Source organism: Dendrobium catenatum, unplaced genomic scaffold (assembly GCF_001605985.2).
Source record: "Dendrobium catenatum unplaced genomic scaffold, ASM160598v2 fragScaff_scaffold_1220, whole genome shotgun sequence".
In the NCBI taxonomy this organism is placed as follows: Eukaryota; Viridiplantae; Streptophyta; class Magnoliopsida; order Asparagales; family Orchidaceae; genus Dendrobium; species Dendrobium catenatum.
In genome coordinates, this window is record NW_021319682.1 from 11,521,468 (window position 1) to 11,532,906 (window position 11,439).

The window sequence follows — 11,439 nt, forward strand, 5'->3', positions numbered from 1 at the left end:
TATTTTAAATTATATTAATTAAGTTAACGAGTAATGGCCGAGGCGTCTAGGTTTGCTTTTAATCTTCTCTTCTTCGTTCGTTCTTGCTGTTGGGCTTCGTTGCTTCGCAGGTGTAGAGATTGCACGTGTTTCTTCGGCTCCTTCGTTGCTGTTCGACTGTCTGTAGAGATTGCACGAGTTGTTTCTTCGGCTCCTTCGTTGCTGTTCGACTGTGTGTAGAGATTGCACGAGTTGTTTCTTCGGCTCCTTCGTTGCTGTTCGACTGTGTGTAGAGATTGCACGAGTTGTTTCTTCGGCTCCTTCGTTGCTGTTCGACTGTGTGTAGAGATTGCACGAGTCGTTTCTTCGGCTCCTTCGTTGCTGTTCGATTGTGTGCAGAGATTGCACAAGTCGTTTCTTCGGACGTGACAACATTTTGATCTGAAGCAACGACGGTAGCTCGCTTGCTGTGAAGGTAACTTTCTCCCTTTCGCGCGCTTCTTCGGCCAAATCCCGTAAATCCAACTTCTAGCGGGATTAGGATTTACCGGGATTTAGCGGATTTACGCCGTAAATCCACAAATCCGGGATTTACGGATTTGCCGGATTTACCGCGACTTTTTTTGCGTTTGGCTGGATTTACCGTAAATCCTACTAAAAACTCGAAATAAATCCGATACCAAACACCCCCTTAGTCCGTTCGCCCGCTTCTTCGGCCAAATCCCGTAAATCAGCCGTAGGATTTGACTCGTTGTGAGATTTAACGGTTCCCTAAATCCTGTTTGGCAGGATTTAACATAAATCCTGTTCAAATCCTGCATAAATACCGTATCCAAACAGCCCCTTCATGTTGTCTAAATCTCAGTTAAATTTTGCAGCCAAACAGCCCCTAAAGTCAATTCCAATCTGCGGAAATAAAGAAGCGATCAATTTGGAGGCTGCGGGGATGAAATGATGATTACGTGCTTCACCTTGTCGGCCATTTCAGTGATCACCCTGTGGCTGTTTTCTTTATGGAGGGTTTTTTCTTCTTCTTTGGTACAGGCCAATCCCTCGTTCCCTTCCAAGTCGACCAGTAAGGGGCACATTCTTAATCTTAATGGATTTTTTTGTGTGTGTGTGTGTTAATTTTATATTTCTTTAATTTGAGTTTATGGTGTTGGTAGGAACTGGTAACGGCAGGGGGAGAAGTAATGTCCTGCTGGTGGTGGCTCATCCTGACGACGAGTCCATGTTAGCATCTGCCCTAATTCCCCTTTTTTTTATTCCAATCCTTCATCCATTGATTCTGCTTTGATTTATTAGCTAATCTTTTGCAATTGTGGATATGGAAAAATAAATACGAGAACAAAAGATTAAATATCATACTTGAACTTTGGATAGGAGTTAGGAAATAACTGTGTTTCCAATTATACTATTATCTTAGTTGTACTAGGGACTTACTGCGTCAAGTTATAATTCCATCTAGGCCGATCATTGTTGAACTGAAACTTTTTTTTATATATTGAGAGTAATCTTTCTTGCAAGTTTATATTATTACTGACATAGAAGTACAATGATAGATGGGTTGATTTGTGGATAAATGTAGGCGCAGAGAGAGGACAAGGTCCATAGTTTTATTTTGAAACAATCATTATTTGCACTAATTTAGTTATACATGCGCATGATTAGGATTAAAAAAACTAATAGAATATTATAAAATTAAAATATATTTATATAATGAATATTTTTTATAATACAGAGATCCGTTTTATAAGTTTATTTTTATATATAACAAATGATCGTACTGATGAAAAATTTGGTAAATTTTTTTAAAATTATTGATGTGATACGTTCAAGAATTGCACATGAAACTCATTACGAATCACAAAGTTTACCAATATAAGATTAGAGTATCGTAGGTTAAGATTCAAGAAATTTTCCGTTATCGAAATGTTATGGTAAGTAATTACAAACTAGTTGTTTAGACACAATTAATGATGGATCTCAAAAGTATCGCAATAAAGCAAATGCGGAAAATAATAAAATCCCACGTCTAATGTCTAGAAAGTTCACAACGAGTTACCTTGCTCACTCACACTCAAGTCGGGCTTAGCGGGAGAAGGCCTTTAGCAAACTCAACGATGCCACGAAGACGGTGGCAACACCAATGGCCTTGAACCACGGAAAGGTTGACGGTGACGAGGATGGCGTGAATGCTTGACTGTCGACGCTCCAATCGTAGCTTGAGAATTGTCGGTCGATGATGCTCACAAGAATCGGGACGACTCGCTCAAAATATTCTTCAACGGTGACGTCGTCTTCAAATCCTACGTCAAAGCACGGAGATCGTAGGATATTAATGCTTCCGTCGGCGTTGAATACTAATCCCCACTCAAACTCCGGGTCCGCCATACATGCTTGGCGTGGAGAATTCTTCAAGGAGAGGGGAACTAAGTGAAAGTAATGGAGAGTCCTTGCTTTGGAAGAAGGTGGAGGAGGATGGGGAAGGGGCCGGCGGCTTCTCTAGGGGAGAAGGTGAGGCCGGCGGGTGCAAGGAGGAGGGAGCTTGGGTTAGGAGAATTAGGTTTGGGTGGTTAGCTTTAGGGAATTAATCAAAAATCTGAATTAATTTCAGATTTGATTAAGAAGAATTCGAAATTCAAAATTTGAAATTTCAAATTTGAAGATTGTGTAGGGAAGGGGTTGGGTGGGTGAGGGGAAGTTGCCGGCAAGGTGGCCGGCCGGGGTTGAGGTGGTGGTTGGCGGAGGGTTTCCAAGGGGCGGCGGCAATGGGGGTTGAGGAGGGTTTTCTTGTAGTGGAGGGGAAGGAGATGGAGGAAACACGAACGAGAAGATAGAAAAATTTTAACCACGAGCCGCGGACTCTTCCAACGACTGGTGGGCCTTGCGAATTGCTCCCCTTGAGCTCTCTCCCTTCTCAAGCTCTCATGCAAGAAGAAGTAGAAACAAAACACAAATTTTCATTCCAATATTCATTAGTTCCAATACAACTAGAATGACCTATATATAGGTCCCAACATAAAAGAAAAACACAAAGACTAAATTGCCCTCAGGGCTACAATCATGACTCAGCTCATACTAAGGGTACAATAGGAAACTCCAAGAAATAAAAGAAGAAAATGCATAAATATCTAGAAATATAAACTCTGAATCGTGGCCGTAGATCTGCGCTATCTCCGGCGATACACATGCTTGAACCTCTGATCGATGTCCGCATCAATTATATTATGTCAATATGAAGTCAGAAATCATACAACTATCATTTTAGTCATATAACATTTATTGGTTTTTCAAACTGGTAGCCTTCAAAAATCAATTAAAAAAGAGAGTCAGCATTGTGCATCCGTAGATAACTAAACTATTACAAACTATTTCTAATATTATACTTCATCAAAACACCATTATTAGAGAACAAGCAAAAAACAATAAGAAGAAATAATTAAGTAATAATTTTTTTTGCATTTTTAGAATGATGCTGCTAGAAAAAATGAATGCTAGCTTCACATGATAAATATAACACTTTGTTATTTTAATTGATGAGGTTATTAATAACATAAGGACAACTAAAGATAAACATATAAATAGTTAGTTAGGAGGATAACAAAACTTGTTTTATGTCTCTATTTGCCATTATCATGGCAAAAATAAAAACTAAACTCACCACAAGACAAAACAAGATGACCTAGTGGTATTAATCTAAAACTCAAACGTTCCTATGCGAATAGAAAGATTCAATCATAGAGACGGGATCTTCTTACGATGGCTTTTAGAAAAGGATGATTTTAGCAATCATGGATGTCATAATGTAGCCAACCTTATTAAAAATAGGCTTCTTATTGTTAATGTAATCGACAAATCATTATGGCAAATTTTAAAGTGTTAGGATTTTTTTTGTTGAATTTAAGGATCAATATTTAATTTTAGTAGAATTACAAGACACATTTATGATAGCTGTATAGATTTGATTCAGAAGTGGGTGGTTCTATTTTGAAACGATTATGATCTATATGGTTCAATAATGTAATAGAAGCCAATGAGTACCAACTTTAGTCATAAAGTTTTTGAAACATATATCTATAAACAATGTTGAGGTGCACCTTGCAAGTAGTAATGAGTATGTACCTTCTTGAACATACACATAAGTGAATGGGAATACGGAGGGAGGAACACGGTTGTTTCCTTTATGCTGAAAAGTTTAAAATCTCACAAAGCATAATAACTTTAAGGGGCATCTTTACTAATATTGCTATCATGTTATGAAATGGTAAATATGTATATGTGGTTCTATAGTGTAATCCAAGCCCATGAGCAGCTAATGGTAGCCGTAAAGTTTTTGAAACATGTATCTCTAAACACAATGTTGTTGTATGCCTTGCAAGTAGTAAAAGAAAGTATTTATCATTAAAGCCCGCATGTGCTGGTTCCACTTCTAGCACAATGTTTTGTGCTATTGCCATTCCAAAGAGCACAAACAAATCATTGCTTGTCTCTTGGGTAAGTAAAAATAAATAATTTTTTCTCAAGCATTTTAAAAGATTAGTTTTGCGTATAAATAAATATATTTAACTTGCTGGCTCTCTATTGTGTTTTTTATTAGCTTGTTGAGCTGTCATTGGTACATTTTCTTGGACAGTTTTTGCAAGAGGATGTAAATTGTGGAGTTCTTAAGAAATAGACATATTTCAGACTCAGCCATTTTAGTTATCAAATTATATGATTAAAAATGTTCTTTTCGTTGTAAAATGCTTCAAGTGAGAGATTCTATTTTCTTTTTTTTTGTGGGATGTGTTAATATTTTAGTAAAATCATTAAGTGCTTTAATGCAGGTTCTTTGCTCCAACCATTCTCTATTTGACTTCAAATGGACATAATCTTTATATTTTGTGTATATCTAATGGTAAGGTATGTTTGCATTAAACATTTAGTCTTAAAACTCTGATAAATCTAAAAGTATTGGGTTTTTTTTTTGCATCCGAAATAATGATTTTCCTCTATAATACTGGTGTTAATCCAACACATGAATTAGAGAGACCAGAAACTTATTTTGCAGACTTGAGAATCTACTTTTTGATATCTAGTTACTCTCTAAGGTGCGTGCATCAAACTTCTCTAGGTAATTCAGAAGGCAAAGGAAATATACGCAAGGAAGAACTTTACCGGGCATGTGCAACACTTAAGGTGATGATTTGCTAAGCTAAAATAAATGCAGTAGAAAGTTCATGAATATAGGCCACTTATTGTTTTTATTCAATGATGTTTCTAAACTTTGTAAAATTTTGCAGGTTCCACTTCAACAAATTAAAGTAGTTGACCATCTGGATTTGCAGGTTGGCATTTCTTTCTAATCATAAATCTGTAATTTCATTTTTCTATATTAGTGTTGCGTGATTTGGGTTTAGCTTGTCTGTCTTTTACCACCATGTATAGGATGGATTTGGCAAGCCATGGAATCATCAATTATTAGCAGCTTTCGTTGAAGAAGAAATAAAAAAGCAGTGTATCGATGTTGTAAGATATTTTCAAACCTGAAATGTTTATCTCTGACATGCGTTATTATTTTAATCTTGTTGACGATTATGGATATTTTTGCACTGGAAACAAATGATATTTTGTGTACGTATTTAACTTTCATAACTCCAGAGCGTAAACCGAACTGTTTTTTAATTTATAATGTGATTTTTTTTAAGTTTATGTTTCATTGTGCTCTTCTATAGCTTAAATGTATCTTATGTCTTTGATTCTCCTATAAATGCAATAATGTTGAACATCAACCTTTATCTATATATATAACAGCTCCAAAGAAAACTAAGCTCCCCCTCATAGACTGACTTGACCTTTACCCTGACAGTCAACACCCAACTGAAATAAGCCACTGGTCTCTAGTTCTGCCTTAGTACAGCTCCTAGCCCATACCATGAACATTCGTCTCTAGCACAAAAGGCTTGCTTAATTTGGGCTGGGCTAACACTGGCATGCTGGTCATCGCCTTCTTCAACTCCTCAAAGGACTTGATAGTTGCTTCACCCCAATTGAAATTATCATTCTTTAGTTGTTCGGTTAAAGGCCAGGGTATTGAACTGTATCCCTTCACCAACTTTTATAGTAGCATGTAAGCTCTAAGAACCCTCTCAACTCCCTCAAGCTCTTGGGTATTGGCCATCTTAGCATGACCTCGATTTTGCTCTGGTTAGTTGCTACTCCTTTCTGTGATACCATATGCCCCAAATACTCCACTCTAGGCTGGACGAACGAGCATTTCTTTAGATTGGCAAACAAGTGGTGGTTCTGCAAAGTGGATAACACCAATCTTAAGTGTTCTAAGTACTCCTATCTAGTCCTGCTGTCAATCAAAAGATCATCAAATAAGACTAACACAAACCTCCACACATATGGCTGGAATACCTTGTTCATCATGGACTGAAAAGTAGCTGGAGCATTAGTAAGGCTAAAAGGCATCACTAAAAACTCTGAGTGTCCCTCGTGAGTCTTAAATGCCATCTTGGGAACATCCTCGGGTCTTATCCGGATCTGATGGTACTCTGATTTCAAATCAATCTTCGAGAAAAGCACCGCTACATAAAACTCATCGAACAACTCATCAATCACTGGAATATAAAACTTGTTTGATGCAGTCTCCTTGTTGAAAGCTTGGTATACTTTGCAAAACTTTAAACTGTCATCTTTCTTTTTCACTAATAGCACTGGATTGGAAAATAGATTGACATTGGGTCAAATGATCCCTGCCCTAGCATATCACTGATCAATCTATCAATCTCATCCTTCTGGATTTGGGGATAATGGTACATACGAATACTGATTGGTGAGACTCCTTCAAGATGATAGCATGCTTGTATTCCTGCAGAGGAGGCAACTCTTGAACTGGTTGGAACACCTCTTGATACTACTGTAGGAGTGGTTGAACCATGTCTGGTGCTTCTATCTTCTCTCCATCCTCTTCTCCTTATGAACTATACAGCTCCTCACCATAGTTTTGAGTAAAATCATAGTTTTTGATAGGCTAGGATCCCTCATAATAATCACTTTCCTCCCCTCAACCTTGAACTCCATCATTAGAGCCTTCCAATCAATTTTGGTCTTCAACTTCTGCAACCACTTCATCCCCAGTATCACATCTATGCTACCCAAATCTAATAGCAGAAAGCCTTTCATATCTGAACCTCTAGAAGTATGAGGATCACCTCTTTGCAAATTTCTCAACTCCTCTCTACTTTTTTATTTCTTGCCTCTGATGATACCATTTTGGCCTGAAACTTTAACATCCTTTTCATCATCTCTTCTAGATTTGAAAATCTGACCTCAATTGCTAAAATTCGCTCTCCGAATTCAAATTTAATATTTCCAACTTTCCCTTCAAGTTTCTCCTCCAACGCATCAATCTTTTTAGCCGCCATAGGTCCCAAAAAAAGGTGCTTTGATATCAATTGGGTAGGAATCCGATCTCCACACAGAGAAAACAACAATAAAGAAGAGAAAACACAACAGAAATCAGCGAGAAAGAATGAGATATCGACACAATAAACTAAGATACAAGTTGATCTACTATTCAAGAGGTAGATCTACTCTCCACAAATCCGAGGTGCTGCTAGGAACAACTCCAAAGAAAACTACAACAAAATATCAAATTACATAATGAAAATAAAACAACCTAATTAAACTTAAATAAATATTCCTAATTCCCTCTCAAATCTAAATTCAAATCAGCAATCTTTTCCTAACTAAACCTTCCTAATTCTCCACCCTCTTACCCTAAATAAACCTTCCTAATTCCCTTTCAATTTTGATTTTTTATGATAAATAATTAAAGGTAGAATTAATCCCCTTTGAGCCCCCTCTCTCCTTTCTCGTCGCCCACACTAGTGGGGCCCACTAGCTCAGCCGGTCCATCAGAGTGTAAAGTAAAAAATTTCCGTGGGATTTATTTTTTTGGTGTCTGATACAACATTCTCAAAATACATGCACTCCGAATGCTGGCAACTAAATAGCTCCTAGTTTTTAAAACAGTGTATTCATTCCCAAGCAACCAACTATTATCATTTTGATATTTACTTTCTTGTTACTTATATGTTTGCTATTCAATCATTAGAATTATATTCTTTCTTTCTATTTCTGTCTTTCATTTTCTGTATCTTCAATCATAAGAAAATTTTTGCTAATAACTTGCCTTGTTTTTCTCTCTTAGGTAATTACATTTGATAACTACGGAGTGTCAGGCCATCCAAATCACCGTGATGTTCACACTGGAATTTGGTTAGTTGTAAATTTCGGAATATTACATTTTACTGATTTTTTTTCATTATTGCTATGTAATTCGATGATTGAATATGTTTCCTCTGTAGGGATGTGAATGCTTCTTCTTGTTCATAAAGAAATTTTTTTAATGATCATTCTGCTAAACTGCCAAGCAAATTTTTTAAGTTTAAAAAATTGTCATCTGTTCATATATAGTTTCGTGTATGGTTAAAAAACCTGTCAACATTTTACGTCAGAATACAAATGGCCAACGTTGAGGCTCAAGCATTCAACGTCATAGGTTGACTACTCATTATAAAGTGTTATTTTCATTCTACGTGTATTTTGTTTGTAAACTATATTCTCCTCACAGGTGCTTAAGTTGTTAATGTGCCACCTTATCTGAACAATTAATGAAATAAAATATTTCTACATTACTTTAAAATAAGCATTACTATGATCCTTTGATGGGTTTTTTTTTTATTCTTCAGCTAATAAAAGAAATATGTGAGAAATCCAAACAATCCCCTGATAATTTCTATATGGCCAATTTAGTCTAAAAATATTATATTTCTCTTATTCCATGGATTATACAAAATTGATCTCAAATGATCCATCAAGTACTAAATTGGAATCAATTTTGTTGCCCAATTTCTATCTATTTTTATGTGAGCGGTCATTTTGGATTAATTTTGTATAGTCAATATAGACGAATTGGAGTAATATAATACTTTGGGGTTAAATTGGCCTTATACGAATAGTTGGATGGACCATCTTGGGCTTTTTCCTAAGAAAAATATAAAAGAAAAGAAGATTGAAGCGCCAATTTTTCAAATTAAAAATTTGAAATAAAAAAAACATCTTTTTGTCTCTCATTAATCTATTCTTATTTTGAAAGTATGTGATTAAAATGTATCGATTTGTGCGTGGCATCATTTTTTAACCTCTAACTTAGCATCTGAGTTATCTCTATAGTTCCCAATCTACATTACTATGCGAGGATTTATAGACTTTTGATGCAAAACGTGACATTTTGTGTACTATCCTCTCTTTACATGGAGATTTGCATTGCGTGCACACTATGTTATCAACTGGATAAATATATTACTGTTCATGCCACTTAGCAAACCAAACATTTGTTCTGAATGTCTTTCGTAGATAAGAAGAATTGGCTATGAAAGCCTAGATTGTTCATTCCATCAATGAGTTTCTTTCACTAAGTATTTATATACAAAGTGACAGAAGAAAAAAAATTAATTACAGAAAAAAAAAATCATCCCCTATCTGCAATTCTTGCTCTCTTTATTTTTTTCCTTATTTACAAATTAATTAGAGAGGTATTTCTTGTAAGCAATGATTGTGTCCTCTAACTTTCCTTAACTAGCACTCCTGCTGATCCCTCTTGTTCTGATTTCTCTTCAACATTTCCTTTTGAATTGGATGATAGAGATCTTTTATTTCAAATTTGCTTACAATATTCTTGAATATGGGGTTGCTGAGTCTTTTGGTGAATATTGGCAAAGTTATCTTGTACTTGGGACATATGGAGTCCAAATCAATCCACTTCCTAATTTTTTAATGAAGTATCTATCCACTCTCATATATTTGGTTGATCATGCTATATAGGATTGTGAGGAATGCTGGTTATCAGTCATAGACTCTTCCCATATGATTTTTAAATCTTATAGAATGATTTTAATTTATATTAGTTTGTTGATACTTTAAGCAATAGAGGTGTGGAAATGCTTAGGAGATGAAGGAATTTCTTGGCTTTTTTAAAACTTTTTAATACTATTTTGAAGACTAAAAAGATGTCAGATGAGTGGAGAATGAGTGTGTTAATTCCTATTTTTAAGAATAAAGGTGGTGGACAAGATTGTGCGAATTATAGAGGTATTAAGTTAATGTGTCATACTTTAAAACTATGGGAGCGAGTTATGGAGCATAGGTTGCAGCGTGATACTAATGTTTCTCAAAATCAATTTGGATTCATGCAGGGTAGGTCGACTATGGAAGCCATACATTTATTAAGAGGTTTGATGGAGAAATATAGAGTAAATAAGGAGGATCTACATATGATATTGATTTAGAAAAAGCATATGATAAAGTTCCAAGAGAAGTGCTATGGAGAGTTCTTGAAAAGAAAGGAGTCAATAATGCCTATATTCAAATCATTAAAGATATGTATGCAGGAGCTATTACTTGTGTTCAAACACAAGGTGGATTGACCAAGTATTTCCCTATTTCGGTTGGGTTACATCAAGGATCAGCCTTAAGCCCATATCTTTTTACTTTAGTCATGGATGTTCTCACTAGACATTTGCAAGAGGATGTACCTTGGTGTATGCTTTTTGCTGATGATATTCTTCTTGTTGATAAGACTAGAGAGGGAGTTGAAGGTAAACTTGAATTATGGAGGTCAACATTAGAGCCTAAAGGTTTTCGCTTGAGTAGATCTAAAACAGAATATATGGAGTGTAATTTTAGTAGTAATAGACCTAGTGAGGGGATTGTGACTTTGGGCGATCAAGTCATTAATAAGAGTACACGTTTTAGATATCTTGGATCTATTGTTCAGAGTGATGGTGAAATAGATGGGGATATTATCAGCAAAATTCAAGTTGGATGGTTGAAGTGGAGGAATGCATCGGGCTTGTTATGTGATAGAAATGTACCCCTCAAACTTAAGGGAAAATTCTATAAGATGGTAGTGAGGCCTGCAATGCTTTATGGTGCCGAATGTTGGCCATTAAAAGAGAAGCATAATACTAAGTTAAGTGTGGCAGAGATGAAGATGCTCAGGTGGATGAGTGGCTTTACCCTTAGAGATAAGATACGAAATGAGCATATACGTGAAAAGGTTGGAGTAGCTCCAGTAGAAGATAAGATTAGAGAGAGTCGCCTTAGATGGTTTGGTCACATAAAAAGGCGGCCTTCCGACGACCCAGTTAAGAGAGTAGAGGTATTAGATTTGACTTATGTTAAGAAAGGTAGGGGTAGACCTAAAAAGACTTGGTTAAAAAATATTAGGAATGACCTTTCTTTATTAGATTTAAACGAGAATTTGACTTTTAATAGGACACAATGGAGAAAAAGGATTCATATAGCCGACCCCACGTAGTGGGATAAAGGCTTGATGTTGTTGTTGTTGTAAGAAATTGTAAGAATACTTGAAACTTTAAGAATGTCCTACTAGTTATATATATA

The 11,439-nt window shown here is 35.9% G+C and overlaps 1 protein-coding gene across 2 annotated transcripts in view; it reads left to right on the forward strand.

Annotated features, from left to right (window-relative positions):
- The first annotated feature begins 272 nt into the window (after positions 1 to 272).
- The window catches only part of LOC110115193 (N-acetylglucosaminyl-phosphatidylinositol de-N-acetylase), a 24,686-nt gene continuing 13,519 nt past the window's right edge, over positions 273 to 11,439 (forward strand). For both annotated transcript variants that reach the window (XM_020848363.2, XM_020848362.2), the window contains exons 1-8: positions 273 to 454; positions 858 to 1,054; positions 1,146 to 1,212; positions 4,809 to 4,879; positions 5,096 to 5,160; positions 5,265 to 5,309; positions 5,410 to 5,490; positions 8,183 to 8,250. In XM_020848363.2, coding sequence (XP_020704022.1) covers positions 931 to 1,054; positions 1,146 to 1,212; positions 4,809 to 4,879; positions 5,096 to 5,160; positions 5,265 to 5,309; positions 5,410 to 5,490; positions 8,183 to 8,250 — 521 coding nt within the window. In that variant the 5' untranslated portion in view covers positions 273 to 454; positions 858 to 930. The remainder of the gene's footprint in view (positions 455 to 857; positions 1,055 to 1,145; positions 1,213 to 4,808; positions 4,880 to 5,095; positions 5,161 to 5,264; positions 5,310 to 5,409; positions 5,491 to 8,182; positions 8,251 to 11,439) is intronic.